At 42.2% G+C, this 26,787-nt stretch overlaps 1 protein-coding gene and 1 non-coding gene across 7 annotated transcripts in view; one reads left to right on the top strand and one right to left on the bottom strand.

Moving 5' to 3' along the window:
- ITGAM (integrin subunit alpha M) overlaps nucleotides 1-26,787 on the bottom strand; it is a 58,506-nt gene that overhangs the window by 19,942 nt on the left and 11,777 nt on the right. For 2 of the 6 annotated variants that reach the window (XM_035267474.2, XM_035267477.2), the window contains exons 6-14: nucleotides 24,331-24,461; nucleotides 23,121-23,266; nucleotides 21,970-22,123; nucleotides 19,701-19,851; nucleotides 18,657-18,730; nucleotides 18,358-18,487; nucleotides 17,628-17,770; nucleotides 5,698-5,838; nucleotides 5,389-5,601 (exon numbers count right to left, since the gene is read on the bottom strand). In XM_035267474.2, coding sequence (XP_035123365.1) covers nucleotides 5,389-5,601; nucleotides 5,698-5,838; nucleotides 17,628-17,770; nucleotides 18,358-18,487; nucleotides 18,657-18,730; nucleotides 19,701-19,851; nucleotides 21,970-22,123; nucleotides 23,121-23,266; nucleotides 24,331-24,461 — 1,283 coding nt within the window. Of the gene's footprint in view, nucleotides 1-5,388; nucleotides 5,602-5,697; nucleotides 5,839-17,627; nucleotides 17,771-18,357; nucleotides 18,488-18,656; nucleotides 18,731-19,700; nucleotides 19,852-21,969; nucleotides 22,124-23,120; nucleotides 23,267-24,330; nucleotides 24,462-25,108; nucleotides 25,243-26,787 lie in introns of those variants that run through there. The other 4 variants (XM_035267475.2, XM_078345184.1, XM_054242793.2 and 1 more) reach the window with 3 other exon arrangements.
- LOC118146638 (U4 spliceosomal RNA) lies at nucleotides 3,789-3,929 on the top strand. The gene has a single exon (XR_004732477.1). It is a non-coding gene; the product is annotated as a U4 spliceosomal RNA (small nuclear RNA).

Here is a 26,787-nt window from a genome sequence, read left to right as displayed (position 1 = left end):
TATGAAATCCATATGAGTCAGAAATAAAGAAAAAAATTGTCCCTGTTTGCAACTGATATGATCTTATAAATAAAAAACTTATTATAAAGACTCTACAAAAAAGTTATAAAACTTAACAAACAAATTTAGTAAAGTTGCAGAATACAAAATCAACATACAAAAATTAGTAGTGTTTCTATACACTAACAACAAACTATCTGAAAAAAATTAATCCCATTTACAATGGCATCAAAAAATAAAGTGAGTTAATTTAACTAAGGTGAAAAATATGCACACTAAAACTATAAAACATTGATGAAAGAAAGTTAAACAAGACAAAAATCAATGGAAAGATATCCCATGTCATGGATTGAAAGAATATTTTTTAAGGTCCATACTACTCAAAGTGATCTATAGAGTCAAACAGACCTCAAATAGCCAAGACAAGCTTAAGAATAAACAAACAAAGGTAGAGGTATCACACTACCTGACATCAAAATACGCTACAAAGATATGGTCAGCAAAACAGCATGACACTGGCATAAAAACAGAGATATCAATCAATGGAACAGAATAGAGAGCTCAGAAATAAACCCATGTATTTACAATCAACTAATTTTCAGCAAAGGCGCAAAGAGCATACAATGGGGAAAGAACAGTCTTTTTAAGAAATGTTGTTAAGAACACTGGATATTCACAGGCAGAAGAATAAAACTGAGCCTTTATCTCAAACCAAATACAAAAATCAAAAGTGTATTAAAGGCTTAAATGTAAGATAATGTAAGATCTAACACCATAAACTATTAGGAGAAAACCTAGAGGGAAAGCTTCATGACATTGGTCTAGGCAATGATTTTTTTCTATGATCCTAAAAGCACAAGCAACAAAAGCAAAAACAGGCAAATGGAATTGCATCAAACTAAAAAGTTCTGCACAAGAAAGGAAGAATGAACAGAGTGAAGCGACAACCTACAGACTGGGAGAAAATATTTGCCAACCAAATAACTGATAAATGGTTAATATCCATAACATAAAGAACTCAATAGCAGAGAAAAAAATAACCCAATTTAAACATGAGAAAAGAGGGCTGGGCATGGTGGCTCATGCCTGTAATCCCAGCACTTTGGAAAGCTGAGGCAGGCAGATTACTTGAGGTCAACAGTTTGAAACCAGCTTGGTTAACATGGTGAAACCCCATCTCTACTAAAAAATTTTTTTTGGTGTTGAATAGAAGTGGCGAGTGTGGGTATCCAGAAGAGAAAACTCTTCTGGACATTGGCCTAGGCAAAGAATTCATGACTAAGATCCCAAAAGCAAAATGCAACAAAACCCAAAATAAATAAATTGGACTTAATTAAACTAAAAAGCACAGCGAAAGAGATAATCATCAGAGTAAACAGACAACACACAGAATGTGAGAAAATATTTGCCAACTATGCATCTGACAAAGGACTACTAACCAGAATCTACGAGAAACTCAAACCAATCCGCAGGGAAAAAACAAATCATCCCATCAAAAAGTGAGCAAAGGATATAAATAGACAGTTCTCAAAAGAAAATACACAAATGGCCAACACATGTATAAAAAAATTCTCAACATCACTAATCATTGGGGAAATGCTCGTTTCCACAGTGAAATACCACCTTACTTCTGCAAGAATGGCCACAACTAAGAAGTCAAAAAACGATAGATCTGTCATGGATGCGGTGAAAAGGGAACACTTCTACATTGCTGGTGGAAAGGTAAATTAGTCCAACATCTATGGAAAACAGTATGGAAATTCCTTAAAGAGCTAAAAGCAGATCTCCCATTTGATTTAGTAATCCCATCCCTTCTTTTCCAAAGGAAAATAAGTCATTATATAAAAAACACATGAGCATGCATGTTTATAGCAGCACAACTCACAACTGCAAAGATATGAAATCAACCTGTGGTACCCAACGACCAATGGGTGGATAAAGAAAACGTTATATATGTATATACACATATACATACATATATACACATACATACATACATGGAGTACTACTCAGCCATAAAAAGGAACAAAATAATGTCTTTTGAAGCAACTTGGATGGAACTGGAGGCCATTATTGAAGTAACTCAGGAATGGAAAACTAAATATTATATGTTTTCATTTATAACTAGTAGTTAAGCTATGAGGATGCAGAGACAAGAGTGATATACTGGACTTTGAGGACTCGGGAAAGGGGAGTCTGGGAAGAGGTAAGACACGGAAGATTATATATTGGGTACAGTGTATACTGCTTTGATGACAGGTGCACTAAAATCTCAGAATTCACCACTATAGAATTCATCCTGGTAACCGAAAAACACTTGTACTCTAAAAGCTACTGAAATTTTTAAAAATCATATAATAACTATAGTCCATTCAGTACTTGCTTAAATTTTAGAAAACCTATATAAACTACTGCTACATGACTTGAAGATTGCTCTGGCTGGGTGCAGTGGCTCACATCTATAATACTAACACTTTGAGAGGCCAATAGCTTAAGGCCAGAAGACCAGCCTGGGCAACATAGTGAGACTCATCTCTACCATAAAGTTAAAAATTAGCCAACCATAGGTGTGCACACCTATAGTCCCAGCTACTTGGGTGACTGAGAAGGGAGAATTGCTTGAGCCTAAGTGTCAAGGCTGCAATGAACCATGATTGCATCACTGCATTCCACCCTGGGCGACAGAGGGAGATCCTGTCCAAAAAAAAAAGAGAAAGAAAGAAAGAGAGAAACAGAGAGAGAGAGAGAAAGAGAAAAGACAGAAATTGTTCTTCCTTTGAGTGATTGAGTAATGGCCTCACAGCACTAGAGATTGCATAGTGCGTGACCTTACTGGATAAACCCAATAGTGCCTCTAGTTGGGCTGATTGAGCTTGTCTAAAAAGCGCTCGCAGAGCCCGGTGCCTGCTATTGCACAACAGATGAGCCTTTTCCTTTCCACACTGAGAATTTTCTTCTGTTTTTAGTGTGGCTTATTTTTGGCTCAGAAATAGTTGCCGTGATGAAAATATTCCTTTGTTAGAAAAGACGGTAGCTACATCATTTTGAAAGAACTATGGGCATGAGCTATTTTAAAAGCCTTAAGTGGTTTATTTATTTGTCGGGGTTGATGCTTGATTGCATTAACACTGTTTTCTTATAAGGTGGCTTTTTTAGATTAAAGTCAAAGAGGTTCTATATTTGTATCATTACAGATCATAGTTACAGCAGAGTGAGTTCTGCATACTGACTCGTGTAGTCAAACCTTAAATAAGTCAGTAAGAAAAGCGGTACTTTTCTAAAGCCATGATATGGGTGATACAGAGTTCATAATCATAATAAAGCTCTTTGTATTTGTGAATTATAGAACACTACTTTTTATTAATCCATATTTTTAGGGAAATTTAAGAGGGACATAGAACTGATAAGTTAGTAAAATAAGTTTTACTGGATTTTTGTATAAAGTCATCTCTAGTACTCTGGAAACTGAGGATTGATTATGCTGTGATCATCTTCAAATGCCTTCTAGTTCCAAATATATGAGTTAATAAGCCTTGTTTTTTCAAGTATGTGCAAAGTTGAGCAACATCACTGGATTTTCTAAAACTAATGTAAATGTCGTTCATTTAATGTTATTTGCCTCTAATAAAATGCAGGAATATATATATATATATGCAGGAATATACATATATTAAATGAAAAACGTCTATCTTGATGCTAGTACCATACTATTTTAAGTACTGCAACTTTGTCATATATATATATTACAAACCTCATCTCTACTAAAAAATGCAAAAAATTAGCCGGGCAGCTTTGCACAGTGGCAGTATTGTAGCCAGTGAGGTTTATCCAAGGAGCGATTATTGCTAATTGAAAACTTTTCCCAATACCCTGCCATGATGACTTGAAATATAGTCAGCATTGGCATTTTTTGACAGTCTCTACGGAGACTGAATTTAAAAAAAAAAAAAACTAGCTGGGCATGATGGCGCATGCCGTAATCTCAGCTACTCGGGAGGCTGAGGCAGGAGAATCGCTTGAGCCCGGGAGGCAGGTTGCAGTGAGCCGAGATTGCGCCATTGCACTCCAGCCTGAGCAACAAGAGTGAAATTCTGTCTCAAAAAAAAAAAAAAAATAGAACTACCATATGATTTATCCCACTTCTGGTTATTTATCCAAAGGAATTGGGATTACAATCTCAAAGAGATATAAACATGCCCATGTTCATTGCAACACTATTCACAATAGCCAGGATGTGAAAACAACCTAAATGCCTATCAAGAGATGATGGATTGTTTCCCTTCCCTCTCTACCAGGAAATGATGGATTTTTTAAAATGTGGTATATACATACAGGGGGATATTATTCAGCCTTAAAAAAGAAAGACATCATGGCTCAGGCCTGTAATCCCAGCATTTTGGGAGGCCGAGGTAGGTGGATCACCAGGTCAAGAGATCAAGACCATCCTGGTCAACATGGTGAAACCCCATCTCTACTAAAAATACAAAAAATTAGCTGGGCATGGTGGCACGTGCCTGTAATCTCAGCTACTCAGGAGGCTGAGGCAGGAGAATTGCTTGAACCCAGGAGGCAGAGGTTGCAGTGAGCCGAGATCGCGCCATTGCACTCCAGCCTGGGTAAGAAGAGTGAAACTCTGTCTCAAAAAAAAAAAAAAAAAGACATCAGCCTGGGAAACATAGGGATACTCCATCTCTACAAAAAATAAAAGGAAATTAGCCAGCCATGATGGCATGGCCCGCGTCCCAGCTACTCAGGAGACTGAGGTGGGAGGGTCGCTTGAGCCCAGTAGGTTGAGGCTTCAGGGAGCCATGTTTGTGCCACCACACTCCAGCCTGGGAGACAGAAGAAGACTTTGAGAAGAAGAAGAAAGAAGGAAGAATACGAGGAGGAGGAGGAAGAAGAAGGAGAAGAAGGAGAAGAAGAAGGAGAAGAGGAAGAATTCTTTCATTTGTGACAACATAGATGAACTTGGAGGACATTACTCTAAGTAAAATAAGCCAGTCACAGAAGGGAAAAAAACTGCGTGATTCTCGCGCCTGTAATCCCAGCACTTTGGGAGGCTGAGGCCTCCTGAGTAACTGGGACCATGGGTGTGTGCCACCATATCTGGCTTTTTTTTTTTTTTTTTTTTTTTTTGAGAGGTGGATTCTCACTATGTTGCCCAAAGTGATTTTGAACTCCTAGGCTTAAACAATCCTCCCACCTCAGCCTTCCAAAGTGCTGGGATTACAGGCATGAGCCACCAGGCCCAGCCACATGTTATTATTTTTGAAGGTTCTGAAAGGAGTGCCATGAGAACTGATCTGCTAGCTGTGGGCACACTGAATTAGAAGGCGAAAGATCAACAAAGAGGTTACTGTCATGACAAGGACAGTGACCGGGTCTTACCTGGCTATGTGAGGGGTTGATGCCAAATCCTGAGGTTCCATGAAACAGGTAAACAGCACCCCGGTTGTCCTCCTCTCCTGGGGCCCCAATGGCCACATCCGTCAGCTTGTCCCCATTCACATCCCCCAGCACTGTCAGGGCTGCCCCAAAGCGGCCCCAGGGGTGGCCCTGCTCCCCGTGGAGAACAGCGTCACACTGCCACCGAGCCCTCTGCTAAACACAAGCAGTGTCAGGCACCAACCCGGGCGACACCTCCACCCCTCCACCTACCTCGGGCTCCATCCAGCCCCGGTCTCATTGGCCACTCACCCCCTTGGGCAAGGGGCACACGGACACTTGGCCCCCTCGGGTCTGCTCGTAGTAATGGGGGGCCCCGACAAGGACCAGGTCAGTGCTGCCGTTGCTGTCCACGTCCACAGAGCAGAGGGAACCCCCGAAGTAGGCGCCAATCTGAAAGAGACAGGGTCATAATCACACACCTTTTCCCATCTAAAGCAGACATGGTGGTTTTCTCTCTGTGAAGAAAAGTTATGCCTGCTGGGAGAATCTCTCTGGAGCAGATGTGATCTTCTATGTGATTCATGATAAATTATCATTCGCATGTGCTGCCAGCTAAAAGAAAGAACCTATGTAATAAGACTGGCAGAGTGGCTCCTGCTTGTAATCCCAGCTACTCAGAAGACGAGGTGGGAGGATCCCCTGAGCCCAGCAGTTTAAGGCTGCATTGAGCTTTGTCACCACTGCACTCCAGCCTGGGCAACAGACCCCAATATCTAAGTGTATATATGTTTTTTTAATTTAAAAGATAAAACGTGAAAAGCCTATAACAGAGTTAACAGAGAGAGTGAGGATTTGCCCCAAACTGTATTCCTAGGAGATTATTAAGGCAGCAAAGAAAGACTTCGGTTGGAAAATACAGATAGAAAATTCTAGAAGAGCAGACAGACTACCCTTTCAATATATTGAGAATCTTCAGGGAGGTAAAAAGTCAAAGTTGGCACTATGAGTAATAAGGCCAATAACTGGTTTAGCTTAAAAATAACTATTTCTGCTCAGGAATGTTTTGTGAGATCAAGAAATACTGGTTACCTACAAGTAAAAACAAGTTTTGAATATCTTCAAGATCAATATGTAGAATTCATCCATAAAACTCACCTATTCATCCATTCATTCATTCATTCCACAAACAAGTGTTTCTTATTGCAAAGTACAAGGCCCGACAGTAGAGACAGCACCTTCCAGAGCCCTCAGTGCAGCAGGTGGAGAGGAGGAGAGTAACTGATGGATTAACAGGGAGATGTGTACAGCAATTTCAAACTGGGACAAATGCTAGGACGGGAATGTGCAGGGGACTTCATGCCCCAACTCACTGCAACGTGATCTCTGCCTCATACACCATTGAGGGAAGACTCACTAATAACTGAATACAGGCATATAAGTTTTATCCTAAAGTCAACAGAATTTCAATTTCTTTTAGATCAGATTTATTGGGGTAGAGTTTACATACAACAAAATTCAGCCTTTTAGTACACAGTTTTATGAGTTTTGACAAACATATAAAGTCATATAACCAGCCGTGTGCAGTGGCTCATGCCTGCAATCCCAGAACTTTGGGAGGCCAGGGCAGGTGGGTTACCTGAGCTCAGGAGTTCGAGACCAGCCTAGACAACATGGCAAAACCCTACCTCTACTACAAATACAAAAATTAGCTGGGTGTGGTGGCCAGCGCCTGTAATCCCAGCTACTTGGGAGGCTGAGGCAGGAGAATCATTTGAACCCGGGAGGCGGAGGTTGCAGTGAGCTGAGATCATGCCACTGCATGCCAGTCTGGGTGACAGAGTGAGACTCTAAATAAATAAATAAATAAATAAATAAATAAATAAATAAATAAAGTCATATAACCAACACCACAGTCAAAATAGAAAATAGTTTCACTATCCCCAAAATATTCCCTATGCTGCATCATAGTCAATTTCTCCCCTCCAACTACCAACATCTGGTGACCACTCGACTGTTTTCTGCCCTTAGGATTTTGGCTTTTCTGGAATGTTATGTAAATGGAATTACATTGTATGTGACCTTTTTAATTTGGCTTCTTTCACCTACAATAATGCATTTAAGAGATTCATCTGTGTTGTTGCAGTTATTAGTAACTTGCTCTCTTTTATTGCTGACCAGTATTCCCATTGTATGATGTGCTACAGTTGGTTTATCCATTCCTTAGTTGAAAGACATTTGGGTCTTTTCTAATTTGGGGTGATTATTAACAGAGCGACCAGAAACATTTACATACAGGTTTTCATGTGAACATCTGTTTTCATTTCTCTTAAGTAAAGACTTAAGAGTGGAATTGCTGGTATGGTAACTTGTATGTTATACTTCATTTAAAAATTGCTTATTTTGAATTAATTTTTATATGGTGTGAGGTATGGATGGATGTTATTTTTTTTTTTTTACTATGGTTGTCCAATTGTTCCAGAACCATTTGGTGAAAAACTCTTTAACTATCTTTCCACCTTTATTGCAAAATAATTGGTAAAGTGTGACATTAATGTAAAATGTATAAGCAGAAGTTAAAAGGTTGAGTTTTTGTATGTGGTCAAAGTTGTTATCAGCTTGGCATAGACTGTTATAACTATAAGATGTTTTATGTAAGCCCCATGGTATCCACAAAGAAAAACAACTGTGGTAGATACACCAAGCATAGAAAAAGGAATCACAATATATCACTACCAAAAAAAAAAAAATCAAATCCCAAAGGAAGACAGCAAGAGAGGAAGGAAGAATGGAACAAAGGAACTACAAAACAGTCAGAAAACAATAAATGAAATAAGCGATAATAGTCCCTACCTGCCAATCATTACTTTATATGTAAATGGATTAGATTCTCCAGTCAAAGGACATAGAGTGGCTGAACGGATTTTTTTAAATCCAACTATATGCTCCCTATAAGAAACTCAATTTAGATTGAAGATCACACATAGGCTAAAGTGGAGGGATGGAAAAAGACATCCCATGCAAATGATAACCACAGGAGATCAGGAAGGACCATGGTTATATCAGACGAAATAGACCTTATGTTAAAACTGCCACAAGAGACAAAGAAAGTCACCATATAATGTTAAATAAGTCAATTAATCAAGAGAATGTAACAATTGTGAACATATATGCATCCAACATCAGATCACCTAAATATATAAAGCAAATATTAGCAGAACTGAAGAGAGAAGTAGGCAGAGATACAATAATAGTATTATCATTATTACATTCTAATAACAGCGGGAACTTCAGTATCCCACTTTCAATAATAGTTAGATCATCCAGACAGAAAATCAATAAGGAAACAGCAGACTTGGATAATACTATAGACCAGATGAATCTAAACAGACATATACAGAACATTCCATTCAATACCAGTAGAACACACAGTCTTTTCAAGCACATGTGGAAAATTTGCTAAGTAGAGATCATATGTTAGGCCACAAAACAAGTCTTAAGGAATTCAAGATTTAAATCATATCAAGTATTGGCCAGGCACAGTGGCTCACACCTATAATCCTAGCACTTTTTGAGAGGCCAAGGCAGGTGGATCACCTGAAGTCAGATATTCAAGATCAGCCTTACCAATATGGTGAAACTTGTCTCTATTAAAAACACAAAAGTTAGCCTGGCATGGTGGCAGGCACCTGTAATCCCAGCTATTTGGAAGGTTGAGGTAGGAGAATTGCTAGAACCCAGGAGGTGGAAGTTGCAGTGAGCCAAGATTGTGCCACTGCCCTCCGGCCTGGGCAACAGAGCAAGACTCCATCTCAAAATAAATAAATAAATTATATCAAGTATTTTTTCTGACCACAAAGGTTATGACACTAGAAATCAGTAACAAGAGGAAAATTTAAAAAGTCAAAAATAGGTGAAAATTAAACAACACATTCCTGACCATCCAGTGGGTGAAAGAAGAAATCAAAAGAGAAATCAAAAAATAACTTAAGAAAAATGATGATGAAAACACAACATATCAAAACTTATTGAATGCAGAAAAAGCAGATCTAAGAGAGAAGTTTATAGAGTTAAGCACCTGCCTTAAAAATCATCTAAGTATTGATTGATCATTTCTGGTGGTATGGCGATTTTTTGTTTTATTCTTATAATAAAGATTTCTGATTTCTAAGTGATGTTGCATTCCATTTGTAATAAAAATAAAAAATACAATTTTACTTTAATTTTGGAAGGAAAGCAGGAAGGGATGGAGGGAGGGATGGAGGGAGGAAGGGAGGGAAGGGAAGGGAGGAAGGAAGCAACCTAACTTTACACAAGGAAATAGAAAAACAAAGTTCAAAGTCAGCATAAGAAATAAAATGATAAAGATCAGAGCAGAAATAAATCAAATACAGGCTAGAAAAACAATAGAAAAGATTGATAAAACTGATAGGGCTTTTTTTTCTTATTTTTTATAGAGGTGGAGTCTCACTATGTTGCCCAGGCTGATCTCAAACTCCTGGGTTCAAGCAATCCCTCCACCTCAGCCTCTGAAGTGCTGGGATTGCAGGTGTGAGCCACCACACAGAGTCAGAGTTGCCTTTTTTTTTTTTTTTTTTTGAGATGGATTGTTGCTCTGTCACACAGGCTGGAGTGCAATGGCGCAATCTCGGCTCACTGCAACCTCCACCTCCCAGGTTCAAGCGATTCTCCTGCCTCAGCCTCCTGAGTACCTGTGACTATAGGCACATGCCACCACACCCTGCTAATTTTTTGTATTTTTAGTAGAGACAGGGTTTCACCATATTAACCAGGGTGGTCTTGATCTAACTGTGGTCTCGATGCAAACTCTGTATCCAACAAAGGTCTAATATCCAGCTTCTACAGGGAACTAAATTTACAAGAGAAAAACAAACAATTGCATTAAAAGGTGAGCAAAGACATGAACAGACACTTTTCAAAAGAAGGCATACATGCAGCCAAGAAGCGTATGAAAAAAGGCTCAACATCATTATCATTAGAGAAATGCAAATCAAAACTACAATGAGATACCGTCTCATACCAGTTAGAATGGCTACTAATAAAAGTCAAAAAATAGATGCTGCTGAGGTTTGGAGAAAAGGGAACACTTACACTGTTGGTGGGAGTGGTAAATTAGTTCAACCATTGGGGGAAGTGGTATAGTGATTCCTCAAAGAGCTAAAAGCAAAACTACCAGCAACCCCATTACTGGGTATATACCAAGATGAATATAAACCATCCTACCATAAAGACACATGCACATGAATATTCATTGCAGCACTAGTCACAATAGCAAAACATGGAGTCAACCTAAATGCCCACCTAAGACAAATAGGATAAAGAAAATGTGGTATATATATATACCGTGGAATACTATGCAGCCATAAAAAAGAGCAAGCTCATGTCTTTTGTGGGAACATGGATAGAGCTGGAGGTCATTATCCTTAGCAAACTAACACAGGAACAGAAAACCAAATACTGCATGCTCTCACTCATTAGTAGGAGCTAAAAAATAAGAACTTATGGGGGGTGGGGAGTTGGGGAGGGATAACATGGGGAGCAATGCCAGATATAGGTGATGGGGAGGAAGGCAGCAAACCACACTGCCATGTGTGTACCTATGCAACAATCTTACATGTTCTTCACAGGTACCCCAAAACCTAAAATGCAATAAAATCCATATTAAAAAAGAAAGAAAAACTTACAAACACAAAGAAGGAAACAACAGACACTGGGGTCTACTTGAGGGTGGAGAGTGGGAGGAGGGAGGAGCAAAAAATAGGGTACTAGGCTTAATACCTGAGTGATAAAATAATCTGCACAACAAACCCCCATGACATGAGTTCACCTGTCTAGCAAACTTTCACATGTACCCTCAAACCTAAAGTAAAAGTTAAAAAATAATAATAAAATATTGGTCTAATTTTTAAAAAATAAATAAATAAATAAAAAGTGACAGCCACTTAATGGTATTTGTCTAGATTCTTTTCAAAATTCTTTTGGATAGTCTATGTTTTTATTTTTATATAAATTTTAAAATTGGCTAAATTCTACATTCAGCAAAATATGCTTCCAGGATTTTTAATTTTTTATGAATACACATAGTTGCACACACTTATGGGGAACATGTGATATTTTGATACAAGCATACAGTGTGTAATAATCAAATCAGGGTAACTGGGATATCCATCACCTCAAGCATTCATCATTTCTTTTATTGGGAACATTCCAATTCCATTCCCACAGTTATTTTGTAATATACATTAAATTATTGCTAACTATAGTCACCCTACTGTGCTACCAAACACTAGGTCTTATTTTTCCTAACTGTATTTTTGTATCCATTAACCATCTCCTCTTTACCCCATCCTTCTCACTACCCTTCCCAATCTCTGGTATCCACCATTCTACTCTCTACTTCCATGAGATCCATTTTTTTCCATATAAGTGAGAACATGCAATATTTGTTTTTCTGTGCCCAGGTTGTTTTACTTAACATAATGTCCTCCAGTTCCAATCCTGTTATTGCAAATCACAAGATTTCACTCTTCTTATGGCTGAATACTATTCCTTTGTATATCAGAAAAATGCAAATGGAAACCACAATGAGATGTTGCCTCATTGCAGTTAAAAGGGTTTTTATTGAAAAGACAAATAATGATGGATACTGGCAAGGATGCAGAGAAAGAGGAACTTTCATGCACTGTTGGTGGGAATGTAAATTAGTAAAGCCACTATGGAGAACTGTATGGAGGCTCCTCAGAAAAACTAAAAATGGAACTACCATACAATCCAGCAACCCCACTTCTGGGTATATCTTCAAAGGAAAGGAAATCAGTACATTGAAGAGATAACTGCACTCCCATGTTTATCACAGCACTATTCACAACAGCTGAGATAGAGAATCAACCTAAGTGTCCATCAACAGACGAATGGATAAAGAAAATGTGGTACATGGGCACAACGGAATATTATCCACAATTTTCACCGCATTGAATCTGTAGATCAACTTAGGGAGAATTGACACCTTAACAATATTGGAATTCCAATATTCAAATCCATGACCACAGTGTATCTCTCCATTTATTTACGTCTTTTATTTCTTTCATTAGTGTTTTGTAGTTTTCAGCATAAAGTTATCATACACATTTTGTTTGAAATATTTCAAGGTATTTGATGCTATTGTAAATGGTACTTTTTTATTTAAATTTTTAATTGTTCAATTATATTATAAAAAGATAACTGATTTTTATACATTGATTTTGTATCCTGCGTTTTCCATGCAATCATCTGCAAACAGAGATGGTTTTATTTCTTCCCTTCCTCTCTGTATTCTTTTTCTTCTTTTTCTTGCTTTATTGCATTGGCTAGGTCTTCCAGTACAATGTCAAACAGGAATTATAAAAGCGGATATTCTTGCCTTGTTTCCAATTTTAGGAGAAAAGCATTCTCTTTCACTGTTAAGTAAAATGCCTGCAAGAGATTGTTTGTAAATGCTCTTTTTCAGGTTGAGGAAGTTCCCTTTAGTTCCTAGTTTGCTGAGAGTATTTTTAATCATAAAAGGATGCTGTATGTTGTCAAATTATAGTGCTATATTGGTTAAGGTAGATACATACTCTTTCCTCTTTAATCTGTTGTTATAGTGAATCACATTGATTTTTTTAAGTAGCTTTTATAATTTGGATTAAATTCATATACCATAAAATTTACCATTTTAAAGTATAAGGTTTTAGTATATTCACAATGTTGTATAATCACCACCACTACCCCCGGAACATTTTCTTCTTCCCAAAAAGAAATTCTGTATCTGTTAGCAGTCACTTCCAATCCCCAACCCAACCCCCAGCCCCTGGAAACCACTAATTTACTTTCTGGCTCTATGGATTTGTAAGGTTTGAATTGGGAAGTGTGAACCCTCCAACTTTGTTCCCCTTTTCCAAGATTGTTTTGGATACAGAATCAATATGTAAAAATCAGTTGCATTTCTATATCATTGAACAAATGGAAATGTAAATTTAAAAAACAGTGCAATTTACAATAGTGCCAAAGGCCATGAAATACTTAGCTATAAATCCAAGATATGGGTCCCTTCTCTTTCCATATGAACTTCAGAATCAGCTTCTCCTTTTCTGCAATATTGGTATTTGGGATGTCAAACAGGCCCTGAATACCTGGGATAAACCACACCTGCCCTTCTTTCCCATTTTCTCCCACCACTCCTCCCACCGCCATACACCCACATTCTAACCTCCATTCTATGCTCTCTCCCTCTTCTGGCCCCTTTTATCCCCCTACTTCTTTCACTTCTCTTGTGTTTCCACCACAGGCTTTGGCTTAGCTGCCACTTCCTCCAGGAAGCCTTCCCTACTGCCTTTCTCTGGCTGCCCCTCCCATTTGCTTTCATAACTGCCAGAAGGTCCCAGTTTAAGCATCTGTCACCCTTGATGGTCATGTGCATGTACCTGTGTGGGGTGCACACAGGCAGTCTTCCTCATATGGTCCTGACCACACACCCAAAACAGCGAAGTGGCATCTCATCTACACTTGACTTCCCGTAATTCTTCTACACCCATCCCTTATACGTATCAGGCACTGACACCATTCAATGGCCAATAGGTGTTTGTAAAACCTTTAGAGAGACCATGGGAAGAATTTGACTATTGGCAAAGAATTATGACAAGCTGTTCAGGTATCAGGACAAACTGATTTCATCTCCATACAATGCATTAATTACAGGTCAAAGAGAACCAGTGAAAAAATTTTAAAAACATACAGAACTACAAGCAGACACAAAAAATGAAGTACCTGGGAACACCGCTAACCAAGGAGGTGAAAGGTCTCTACGAGGAGAAATACAAAACACTGTTGTATTTTGTCATCTCTGTCAATCAGAGACGACACAAAAAATTCAAAAATATTCCATGCTCATGGATTGAAAGAATCAATATTGTTAAAATGGCCGTACAGCCCAAAGCAATTTACAGATTCAATGCTATTCATATCAAACCACCAATGCCATTGTTCACAGAATTAGAAAAAAACTATTCTAAAATTCATATGGAACAAAAGAAGAGCCCAAATATGCAAAACAATCCTAAGCAAAAAAGAACAAAGCTGGAGGCATTACACCACCGGAATATAAGGATAAAGTAATCAAAACAGGATGGTACTGGTACAAAGACAGACACATAGACCGCTGGAACAGAACAGAGAGCCCAGAAATAAAGCCACCCGCCTGCAAACGTCTGATCTTCAATAAAGCCCATGAAGGAACTCCCTATTCAATAAAATGGTGCTGAGGTAACTGGCTACCCACATGCAGAAGAATGAAACTGGACCCCTTCCTTACACCTTATACAAAATCAACTCAAGATATATTACAGATTTAAATGTGATTAAAGATTTAAATGTGAGACCTCAAACTACTAAAATAGTAGAAGAAAACCTCGGAAATACTCTTCTCAACCCCAGCCTTGGCAAAGAACTTTTGGCTAAGTCCTCAAAAGCACCTGCAACAAACACAGAAATCGACAAGTGTTTCTGCAGAGCAAAAGAAACTATCAACAGAGTGAACAGAAAACTTACAGAATGGGAGAAACTATTTGCAAGCCATGTCTGGCAAAGGTCTGAAATTCAGAATCTACAAGGAACTTCAACAAATCAACAAGCAAAAAACAAATAACCTCATTAAAAAGTGGGCAAAGGACATAAACAGACACTTCACAAAAGAAGACAAACAAATGGCCAGAAAAAAATTGGGGAAAAATGTTCATTATCACAAATCACCAGAGAAATCCAACTCAAAACCACAATGAGACACCATTTCACACCAGTCAGAATGCTATTATTAAGAAGACAGGCATGGCTGCTCACGACTATAATCCCAGCACTTTGGGAAGCCAAGACAGGCAGATCGCCTGAGGTCAGGAATTCAAGACCAGCCTGACCAACATGGAGAAACCCCCATCTCTACTAAAAAAATATACAAAATTAACCAGGCATGGTGGCACATGCCTGTAATCCTGGCTACTCAGGAGGCTGAGACAGGAGAATGGCTTGAATTGGTTTGGAGGAGGGGCGGTGGAGTTTGCAGTGAACTGAGATTGCACCATTGCACTCCAGCCTGGGCAATAAGCATAAAACTCCATCTTAAAAAAAAGAAAAAGAAGACAATAACAGATGCTGGCGAGGCTATGCAGAAAAAGGAACATTTATACACTGTCAGTTGGTGGGAATGTAAATTAGTCCAGCCACTGAGGAAAGCAGTTTAAAGATTTCTCAAAGAACATAAAACAGAGCTACCATTCAACCAAGCAATTTCATTACTGGGCATATAGCCAAAGAAAAAGAAGCTGTACTACCAAAAAGACACATGCTCATATGTTCACCATGGCACTGTTCACACTAGAAAGACATGGAATCAACCCAGGTGCCCATCAGTGGTGGATTGGATAAGAAAATGTGGTACACATACACCACGGAATACTATGCAGCCATAAAAAACAGTAAATCACATCTTTGCAGCAACATGGATGCAGCTGGAGGCATCCTAAGTGAATTGACCCAGGAACCGAAAACCAAATACTGCATGCTGTCAGTTATAAGTGGGGGCTAAACATTGGGTACACATAGACATAAAGACGAGAATGACAGGCACTGCAGACTACCAGATGGGGGAGCAGTAGGTGTGTGTTGAAAAACCACTTATTGGGCTGGGCAAAGTGGCTCACGCAGAATCCCAGCATTTTGGGAGGCCGAGGCAGGAGGATTGCTTGAGCTCAGGAGTTCAAAACCAACCTGGCAACAGAGTGAGATCCTGTCTCTAAAAAAAGAAAAGAAAAGAAAAAAGAAAAACCACCTATCGGGTACTATGCTCACTACCTGGGTGACGGGATCTGCAGCCCAAACCTTAGCAAGATGCATGTATGCATGTAACAAGCCTGTACAATGTACCCCCTGAATCTAAAAGTTGAAGCGATTTTTTTTTTATTGAAATGAAGTATTGCTCTGTCACCCAGGCTGGAGTGCAGTGGCATGATTTTGGCTCATCGCAACCTCTGCTGCCTGCGTTCAAGTGTTCTTGTGCCTCAGCCTCCCGAGTAGCTAGGATTACAGGCACAAGCCACCAGGCCTGACTAATTTTTCTTTGCATTTTTTATTTTTAGTAGAGATGGGGTTGCGCCATATTGGCCAGGCTAGTCTCAAACTCCTGACCTCAGGTGATCCACCTGCCTCAGCCTTGCAAAGTGCTAGGATTACAGGCGTGGGCTACCATGTCCCACATGAAATTATTTAAAAAAAAAAAAAAAGAAATATAGTACATGCTCGGTGGCTCACGCCTGTAATCCCGGCATTTTGGGAAGCTGAGGCAGGCAGATCAAGAGATCAAGAGATTGAGACCATCCTGGTCAACATGATGAAACTCCATCTCTACTAAAACACAAAAATTAGCTGGGCATGGTGGCGCATGCCTGTAGTCCCAGCTACTTGGGAGGCTGAGGCAGGAGAATTGCTTGAACCCAGGAGGCAGAAGTTGCAGTGAACTGAGATCGCGCCACTGCACTCCAGCCTGGCCCCTGGCATCAGAGTAAGACTCTGTCTCAAAAAAAAAAAAAAAAAAAAAAAGAACTATAGGCACCATATCATGGGTGCAGTCCTGTTTCAGGAATTTGCAATAATGATTTGGACTAGAAAGTTTTGCCTCATTCACCAGTTTCCACAAAATATGTGACTATACTGCTTTTGCAGGGGTAATGTTCAAAATAATGAACAGCTGGGGCTGCACAGGTGCTGAGCAGGGGCGTGGCTGGAGCAGGTCCTAGAGGGACCATTGAGGTCCTGCCTGACCTCATAGTTGCTGGATTATGGGGCAACCCAGAGAGTGGAGCGGCACCAGCGTGCAAGGGTGAGGGGGACTCTACCATTTATCAATGAATATGGAATTATTTCAATATTTTATTAACATGGCTGTCCTGGTTATTGATGGGTTGAATGCCAGCTCTGAGTACAGGAAGACCCATAAAGAGCTCGTATAGGCAAGCATTGTTACTTATCGCCGTCAAAAACCTGAGGACCTGGCATTCTCAAATGCTAAGCTGATCCCACAAGTCCCCAGCTCACAGCCCCCCCGCCGAGGCTCCTTTATGGGATGGCCATGCATGTCATATGAATACCCCTCCCACAATCTCTAAGCCCCCAGGGCGCCTCTGTTTGCACATTCATGCTCCACACACCGCACTCACCTGGGTGCCCTTGACATTAGCGTTGGACTCCCACATGCCAGCGTTCTGCCTGAACATCGCCACCAGGCCGACATGCTGATACCGAGGTGCCCCCAGAACCAGGGTTTGAACCCGGTTCCGAAAGATGACAGCGGCAGCATAACCTGAAGGTGCAGGTCTGAGAGGTGAAGTGTGTTTCCTGCCCCCTCCTCTGCCATGCAGACCCACCCCTTGTGTAGGAGCACTGGGGCAGCCCCACGCTTGCTGTGTTGGGGTAACTGATCCCTGAGCTATATTCCTCTTTATGAACATAATTGCAATTCCATTTGGAAGTTTCTGGCCAGGTGCAGTGGCTCACACCTGTAACCCCAGCTCTTTGGGAGGCCAAGGCAGGTGGATCACCTGAGGTCAGGAGTTTGAGACCAGCCTGACCAATGTGGTGAAACCCTGCCTCTACTAAAAATACAAAAAAAAAATTAGCCAGGGGTGGTGGCGCACACGTGTAATCCCAGCTACTTGGAAGGCTGAGGCAGGAGAATCACTTGAACCCAGGAGGCAGAGGTTGCATGAGCCAAGATCACACCATTGCACTACAGCCTGGGCGAGAAAAGCAAAACCCCACCTCAAAAAAAAAAGGAGTTTCTGGCTTTAAAGCTAACCCAAGAGCCTGCAAAAGACCCAGACATCCACGCTAGTTGTCATATGCCACATCCTGACACCTTCTTAGAGTAACTGTTGCCCTCCCACTTACCCAAGTAAGCATCATTCATGTCTGAATCCACTCTGGTCATGTTGATGAAGGTGCTTTTCTCTTTTGATGTATACAGAAAGGCTCCACCAGCCCAGTCATAGCTCCCCACAGTGCTCAGCAAGGGGCCGTTCTGGGAAAGGGCAGAACAGGGTTGATGAGGAAGGATAAAGGGACCACTGCTGCCCCTCACAGAGCTACTTCCCAAGTCACAGAGAAGAGCCCCGCGTCCCCTGCATCTCTCCTATCTCTTCTCTAGTTATCCCCACCCCATCCCCGCAATTTAACGAAGGGCCACTTACAGAGGTGATGGCAGCACTGAACCCTTCCTGAGACATCTCGTGCTCAAAGGAGCTGGTACTTCCTGACTGAGTACCTGTGAAGAGGAGAACTTTTTTACATTAAACAAAGCAGAAGGCTGGACACGGTGGCTCACACCTGTAATCCCTGCACTTTGGGAGGCTGAGGTGGGCAGATCACTTGAGGTCAGTTGGCCTGACCAACATGGTGAAACCCCATCTATACTAAAAATAGAAAAATTAGCTGGGCATGGTGGCAGGAACCTGTAATCCCAGCTACTCAGGAGGCTGAGGCAGGAGACTTGCTTGAACCTGGGAGGCAGAGGTTGCAGTGAGCCAAGATTGCACCACTGCGCTCCAGCCTGGGCAATAGAGCAAGACTCAGTCTCAAAAGAAAAAAAAGAAAGAAAGAAAGAAAAGAAAAGAAAGCAGAGTAACCTAGAACAGGTACTGAAAACCCAAATGCTCCGGTGGCCAGACAAAAGGAGACCCCAGTGGGATCTGTGTCAAGCTGGATACATACGTCCCCCTTAGAGAGGTGGCAGCCTTCGCCTCCAGCCACTTCCTGCCAAGTGGAAATGCGGTCTTCAGGGTCTTCAAGGTGTCTAATCTTCCAGCTTTTCAAGATAAGCCATAAACCCAGACTATATATGAAATTCCCAAATTTCTAAATTCCTTTTATTTAACAAACATTTATCAAGCACCTTCTGAGTATTCTAGGCAATCAGGATACAATAGTGAACCAAACAGATGACTGCTGGCAACATATCCAATTTTTTGGAAAAATATTGGGTGGCATTTGACTCCCCCATACTCCAATTTGCCAACCTGTAGCCAGGATTTGCAAAATTAGAGATAAAAGTATGGATTCTTTCACTTGAAAGAAATTGACCAAGTGAGGCCGGGACTGGGAGCTGGAGGCAGTGGAGAGAGTTGATGCTGGGGGATGCTAAGGGTTAGGAGGGGCTGGATTCTAGAGGGGAATAGGTGTTCTGGGGCCTGGGGCTGCCTCTGGAGCTACTCTGGGAACACAGATGCCTGACTCACCCTCGATCGCAAAGATCTTCTCCTGGAGCTGATTCTGAATGGTCTTCAGAGCCTCGAAGTTATTCACCCGGAACACATGATCGCGAGGCGGCTTGGATGCAATGGTATTAAGCTCTTGGCGGGATTTCTCACTGCTGAAGGCATCTCCCACCTGTTCCAAAAATACAGACGCCAAATCACGGTCTGAGGGTAGCAGTATCATCTGGCAAAGATAATTCTGCAGGAAACTAGTCTGAACCATTATTTATCAAGTGAGGAAATACATCAGAAGGTCCCTGGGACATGGTTGCCAGGTATAGTCAAGCAGGTTGTACATTGCACAGGCACTGTGCCAAGGAAGCAACTTGGGGCAGAAACTCGGCTGCTGATTCATCTGCTGTGCCACGTCTCCTGGTGTGGAGCTGACCTAGAGGAAAGGAAGCCTTTTCTTTATATGAAACTACTTCCTACATGCCAGGGCATGTCTCCATGGTGATATCACTTTCTGTGTCAACAGGTGCTGCAGTAGTTTGATTACACGGATGATCCTGACTCCTTGCCTCTTCCTGTACCCAACCCTTTCCCCCGGTGCTCTGCTGTGCACTCAAGACCAACCTAGCCAACATGATGAAACCCCATCTCTTACTAAAAATACAAAAAAAAATTAACCAGGTGTGGTGGTGCATGCCTGTGGTCCAGCTACTCGGGAGGCTGAGGCACAAGAATCGCTTAAACCCAGAAGGCGGAGGTTGCAGTGAATTAAGATCATGCCACTGCACTCCAGCCTGAGTGATAGAGCCAGACTCAGTCTCAAAATAAATAAATAAACAAAGACTACATCACTCCAGCCTGAGTGATAGAGTCAGACTCAGTCTCAAAATAAATAAACGAACAAATAAAGACTACATCCAATCAGATAAGCATGCAAACAAGCACATTCTTCCCTGTCTGTTCTCACCAGCGGGCTCTGTAACTAGAAGCGATCAGGCTTTCAGCTGCTCAAAGCAGCCATCTGAACTCACACCACCTCACAGTCACTTGTCAGGAGAGCCTGGCATTTGTAGCCAAAGACTGCACCACATCAAAGACTCTGCCTTACAAGACTGATGGGACCAGGACCGTTGGGCCCAGACCAGGAGTCCTTTTCATTCATCCTTTCTCCTCTCACTTTTTCTTCTGATGTTGGATATTACTTTGCTTGCTGTGGAATGTTTAACCTGTAAATTTTAGATACTAAGTATACTATTATATTCGGTTTGCAACGGTTAACTGACTTGTGGGTGGCTTGGGCCTGTGTGAGGGAGAGAATAGGGTACACTGAGGAGAACTGCCTCCTTGGGAATTCCATGCAGCTCGTGGCGTTTGTGATCGAAATAGCATCAGTAAAGGCCTGACACTGTGGAAAGACACAAACCTGTGTGGACCTGGTTATTTCTAACCTTGCACCACTCCTGACACGCATGGATCTCATCAAACATGATGCAGAGGCAGGGAAAAGCACTTGCAGCCGGACTCGGTGGCTCATGCCTGTAATCCTGGCACTTTAGGAGGCCAAGGCAGGCAGATCACAAGGTCAGGAGACAGACCATCTTGGCTAACATGGTGAAACCCCGTCTACTAAAAATACAAAAAAAAAAAAAAAAAATTAGCTGAGCATGGTGGCATGCGCGCCTGTAGTCCCAGCTACTCAGGAGGCTGAGGCAGGAGAATCACTTGAACCCAGGAGGTGGAGGTTGTGTTGAGCTGAGATCGAGCGACTGCACTCCAGCCTGGGCAACAGAGCCAGACTCTGTCTCCAGAAAGAAAAAAGAAAAAGCACTTGAACATCTCCACTGTTCTCTTGCTCCCCTGCCTTCACCATGAGGACATGCCCAGGCTAGCCCCAGAGAATGAGAGCCAGGATGCCAAAGAGCCAAGTCACCCAGTGTTTCTACCCAAGGCCATCTTGTCCAGCAGACACACATAGCTGGCGACACTCAGAAGCAGAGAGAGCCTGGCCAAGATTAGCAGAGCAGCCTACCAACCTGCAGCTAATGACAGTGAGGAAGGCTGCTGAGACCAGAACCCTTGGCTGGCTGACCCACAGACTTACTTATTATTTTAAGTCACTGAATTTGGGGATAATTTATTACACAGCATTGATGTGGCAATAGATAGCTGATACGGTGTATATGAGGTGGCAATAGCTCTCCTGTCACTTCAATTTTATTAACATTTGTAAATTGAAGGGAGGGCAGACCCACATAGAAACCCTCCACAGAAGTGTCAGCCTGAGAGCTATATTCCATACCCCAATGACGTAGCGAATGACTCCCTCTCTGTCTGCCTCGGGGATGACATCCTCATATGTCAAGGGATCACGAAACTTTTCTCCATCTGTGATGACAACTAGGATCTTAAGGGCATTCTCTCGGGCTCCTTGGCGGACGTTAAACAGTTCTCGTCTGTGCAGGGAAGAGGAGGGACAAAGTCAAATGCAAATAGATGACACAGTACTGTTTTTTCAGACAGAGACTCAGCTGGTCGAGGTGGTTCACACCTGTAACCCCAACACTTTGGGAGGCCGAGGTGGGTGGATCACCTGAGGTCAGGAGTTCAAGACCAGTCACCACCATGGAGAAACCCCGTCTCGACCAGAAAAATACAAAAATTACGGGGCCTAGCACAGTGGCTCAAGCCTGTAATCCCAGCACTCTGGGAGGCCAAGGTGGGTGGGTCTCCTGAGGTTAGGAGTTTGAAATCAGCCTGACCAACATGGTGAAACCCCATCTCTACTAAAAATACAAAAATTAGCCGGGCGTGGTGGTGCATGCCTGTAATCCCAATTACTCGGGAGGCTGAGGCAGGAGAATCACTTGAACCTGGGAGGCAGAGGTTGCAGTGAGCTGAGATCATGCCACTGCACTCTAACCTGGATGACAGAGTGAGACTCCACCTCAAAAAAAAAAAGAAAAAAAAAATATATATATATATACACACACACACACATATATATAAAATTAAGAAATGAACTTAATTGGCCCTGAAACCTCTCCCAGAGCACTGCACCAGCTCCCCAGCCTCTCTACGACTCCCCAGTGCTTCTTGCACTTCTGTCCCAACCCCACCCTTGCCTGTACACACACCCCAAAATCAGAGCGAACTTTCCAAAAGGAGACACGGCAATGTCTCCCCACGGGCTATAAAGCTGCCTTTGGTTCCTGGCCTGAGCTGATCTTTCCAGCCTCCCTCCAGACACTTTTCTCTCACTTCCGCACTCCACTCCCACTTTCGCTCACGACTTGTCCTTTGATGAACACACCAGGCACAGCCCCTCCTCCCCACCTCTGCCTGAGGGGATGCATCCTCTACCACCCCTGTCTGAATGACTCCCTTCATCCATCTAGCCCAGCTAAAAGTGTCTCCTCCTCCCTCCACCTTAAGCGAAAAGGGGAAGCTTACACCACTTTGCGGATGCCGGTGGCCGTGTATGTCCACCCAGACAGCTGCGTTATTGGCCTCACCAGCGATCTTGGGTTAGGGTTGTCCTGGAACTCTTTGAAGGTGAAGTGAGTCCAGAATTCATTGGAGTACTGCATCAAAGAGAACTGCAGAGGCGGAGGCTGGGGTGATGCTGGAGAAGGAGCCCCCACCCTCAGACATCTCCCAGCAAGCTCCACAAAGATTTTAAACACTCCAGTCTCCAAATTCCTTCTCTGTGCTGCCCATAATCTCCTGCCTCACCAAGACAGAGAGCTGCCAGCAGCTCCCATCTCTCCTCAATACTAGAACACTGCCAGCCGCTGGCTTATGCCTGTAATCCCAGCACTTTGGGAGACTGAGGAGGGTGGATTACCTGAGGTCAGGAGTTCAAGACCAGCCTGCTCAATATGGTGAAACCCCATCACTACTAAAAATACAAAAACTAGCCAGGTGCAGTGGTGTGCACCTGTAATCCCCCCTACTCGGGAGGCTGAGGCAGGAGAATCATTTGAACCTGGGAGACAGAGGTTGTGGTGAGCTGAGACTGCAACTCTAAGCTGGGTGATAGTCTCCTTTTGTGGAGGACATATTTGTCCTCAAGCAGATATGTCTCAAAAAAATAAAAATAAAACTCAGCCAGCAAGGACATGTGGGCTTCATCTCCGATGGTAACCCTTAACAATTAGTCAGAGCTAGGCCAGGCATGGTGGCTCACACCTGTAATCCCAGCACTTTAGGAGGCTAAGGCCGGTGGATTACCTGAGGTCAGGAGTTCGAGACCAGCCTGACCAATATGGAGAAACCCTGTCTTTACTAAAAATTAGCTGAGGGTGGTGGCATGCACCTGTAATCCCAGCTACTCAGGAGGATGGGGCAGGAGAATCGTTTGAACCCAGGAGATGGAGTTGCGATGAGCCGAGATTGTGCCATTGCACTCCAGCCTAGGTATCAAGAAGAAAACTCCATCTCAAAAAAAAAAAATTTAGTCAGAGCTGCCTCCTTTATAAAAGGCTGAAAGAATGCTGAGGCTACGTCCAGCAGAGCAGAAAAGACTCAGGAAGGAGAACCACAATTGATCACCAATTTGGCAATGCCCGCAGTTGAAACGGGAGGAGAACGTGGTAGCCCGGTTGCCATGTATCTTCCAGGCCCGTGCAGGCTCTTCTCTGACCTACCCATGGGCCCTCACCAAGGTTTTAGACTTTTTTAATTGCTCCATCACGGTTGAGACAAACTCCTTCATCCGCCGAAAGTCATTTGGGTTGATGCTACCAGAGCCATCAATTAAGAAGGCAATGTCACTATCCTGTTGAGGGCACTCTAGGGAAGGGGAAAAAGAGTATGAATTAAGTAATTCGACACTTGGTGTTTTGGAGTTTTTTTGCATGCCAGCCCTCTGGTGAACAATGAGAATATAGGATCCTGTCTCTATTTTTATATATATGTAAATTAGCAGGGCACCATGGCACATGCCTGGGGTCCCAGCTCCTCAGGAGGCTGAAGGTGAGGGATCACTTCAGCCTGAAAGGTTGAGGCTGCAGTGAGCTGAGATCACACCATTGCACTCCAGCCTGGGCCACAGAGAAAGACCCTGTCTCTAAAAAAATAAATAAGTAAACAAACAGGGAAAAAGTGGTATGGAAATTTTTAGTTAATTCTCACCAAAGGAATCAGGGAACATGGCGATGTTTGATTGGATCATGAAGAACAAGAAATAATTTGCCCAGCTGGGTGCGGTGGCTCATGCCTGTAATCCCAGCACTTTGGGAGGCCGAGGCGGGTGGATCACTTGAGGTCAGGAGTTTGAGACCAGCCTAGCTGACACGGTGGAACCCCATCTCTACTAAAAATACAAACGTGGGATCGATCCAAGATGGCCGACCACTAACAGCTCACGATTGTAGCTCCCAGTGAAAGCCCAGAGAACGAGACGACGCCACACTTTTAGACGAATTTTCATCACTCACCGATCAGCCGATTCCCAGTGGAGGAGCCCCACGGGTCGCCAGCGTGACTCTTGTGGCCGCCGCAGCGGTTTTGCCAGCTTCTCGGCGCAGCAGCTCTTCATGCAGAGCCAACGGGACTGCTTCCCCTACTGACTGGAGTTTGGAGCTCCGGGAAGTCAGAGCCGCTTGTTGCGGACTCAAGAGGGAAGCCAGACCAGAGATTCCCGGGCAGAAGAGCACCATCAGTCTTACCGCTGCTATTTAGGCTGCCACAGTGGGTTGCTCGGATCCCAGCACTGGGAATCAATAAGTCGGACGTCGACTCAGAAAACTAATTAGAAAGGCGGGTCATCCACAATGAAGGGAAAAAAACAGCCTAAGAAGGCCGAGTATACTCAAAATCAGAACCCATCAGCAACGGAACAAGCCCTGATGGAAAAGGACTCATCAGCAACAGAACAAGCCCTGATGGAAAAGGACTCATCAGTAACGGAACAAGCCCTGATGGAAAAGGACTGTGTTCCATTATCTGAAGTAGGCTTTAAAAGGTGGATGATAAGAAACTTCTGGGAGTTAAAGGAACTTGTTCTAACCCAATGTAAAGAAACTAAGAACTTGGAAAAAAGGTTAGATGAAATGTTGAAAAGAATAGACAATATAGAGAGGAATACAAATGAACTTATGGAGTTGAAAAATACAACACGAGAACTTGGTGAAATATGTACAAGCTTAAACAGCCGAATGGATCAAGCAGAAGAAAGGGTATCAGAGGTCGAAGATCAACTTAATGAAACAAAACGACAAGACAAGAATAGAGAAAAAAGGATAAAAAGGAATGAGCAAAGTCTCCAAGCAATATGGGACTATGTGAAAAGACCTAATATACGCTTGATTGGTGTACCTGAATGTGACGGAGAGAATGAATTCAAGCTGGAAAATACTCTCCAGGACATTATCCAGGAAAATTTTCCTAATTTAGCAAAGCAGGACACTATTCAACCCCAGGGAATACAGAGAACACCACAAAGATATTCCTCAAGAAGACCAACCCCAAGGCACATAATCGTTAGATTCACCAAGATCGAAACGAAGGAGAAAATATTAAGGGCAGCCAGAGAGAAAGATCAAGTTACCCATAAAGGTAAGCCTATTAGGCTTACAGCAGATCTCTCAACGGAAACCCTACAAGCTAGAAGAGAGTGGGGGCCAATATTCAAGATACTTAATCAACAGAACTTTCAGCCCAGAATTTCATATCCTGCCAATTTAAGCTTTACATTTGAAGGAAAAATAAAATTTTTTAGGAACAAGCAAGTACTCAGAGATTTTATTACCACCAGGCCTGCTTTACAAGAACTTCTAAAAGAAGCACTATACACAGAAAGGAACAACCAGTATGACCCTTTCTAAAAATACACCAAAAAGTAAAGAGCATTAACATAAAGAAAAATTTTTATCAACAAAAGGACAAAATAGCCAGTTAATATCAAACGGCAGCAACCCTAAATTTAAATCAACCAAATCTCCCAATCAAAAGAGACAGACAAAATCTAACGGTATATCCAAAGATATGCACAGACTCAAAGGGTTGGAAAAAAAAACGTACCAACCAAATGGAGAGCAAAAATAAATAAATAAAAAGCAGGAGTTGCAATTTTCACATTTGACAAAATAGATTTCAAAGCTACAAGGATACAAGG

The sequence above is a fragment of the Callithrix jacchus genome, chromosome 12, assembly GCF_049354715.1.
Source record: "Callithrix jacchus isolate 240 chromosome 12, calJac240_pri, whole genome shotgun sequence".
Classification (NCBI taxonomy): Eukaryota; Metazoa; Chordata; class Mammalia; order Primates; family Cebidae; genus Callithrix; species Callithrix jacchus.
Note: the sequence above shows the minus strand (reverse complement) of the source record. Positions and strands in the feature narration are given on the sequence as shown.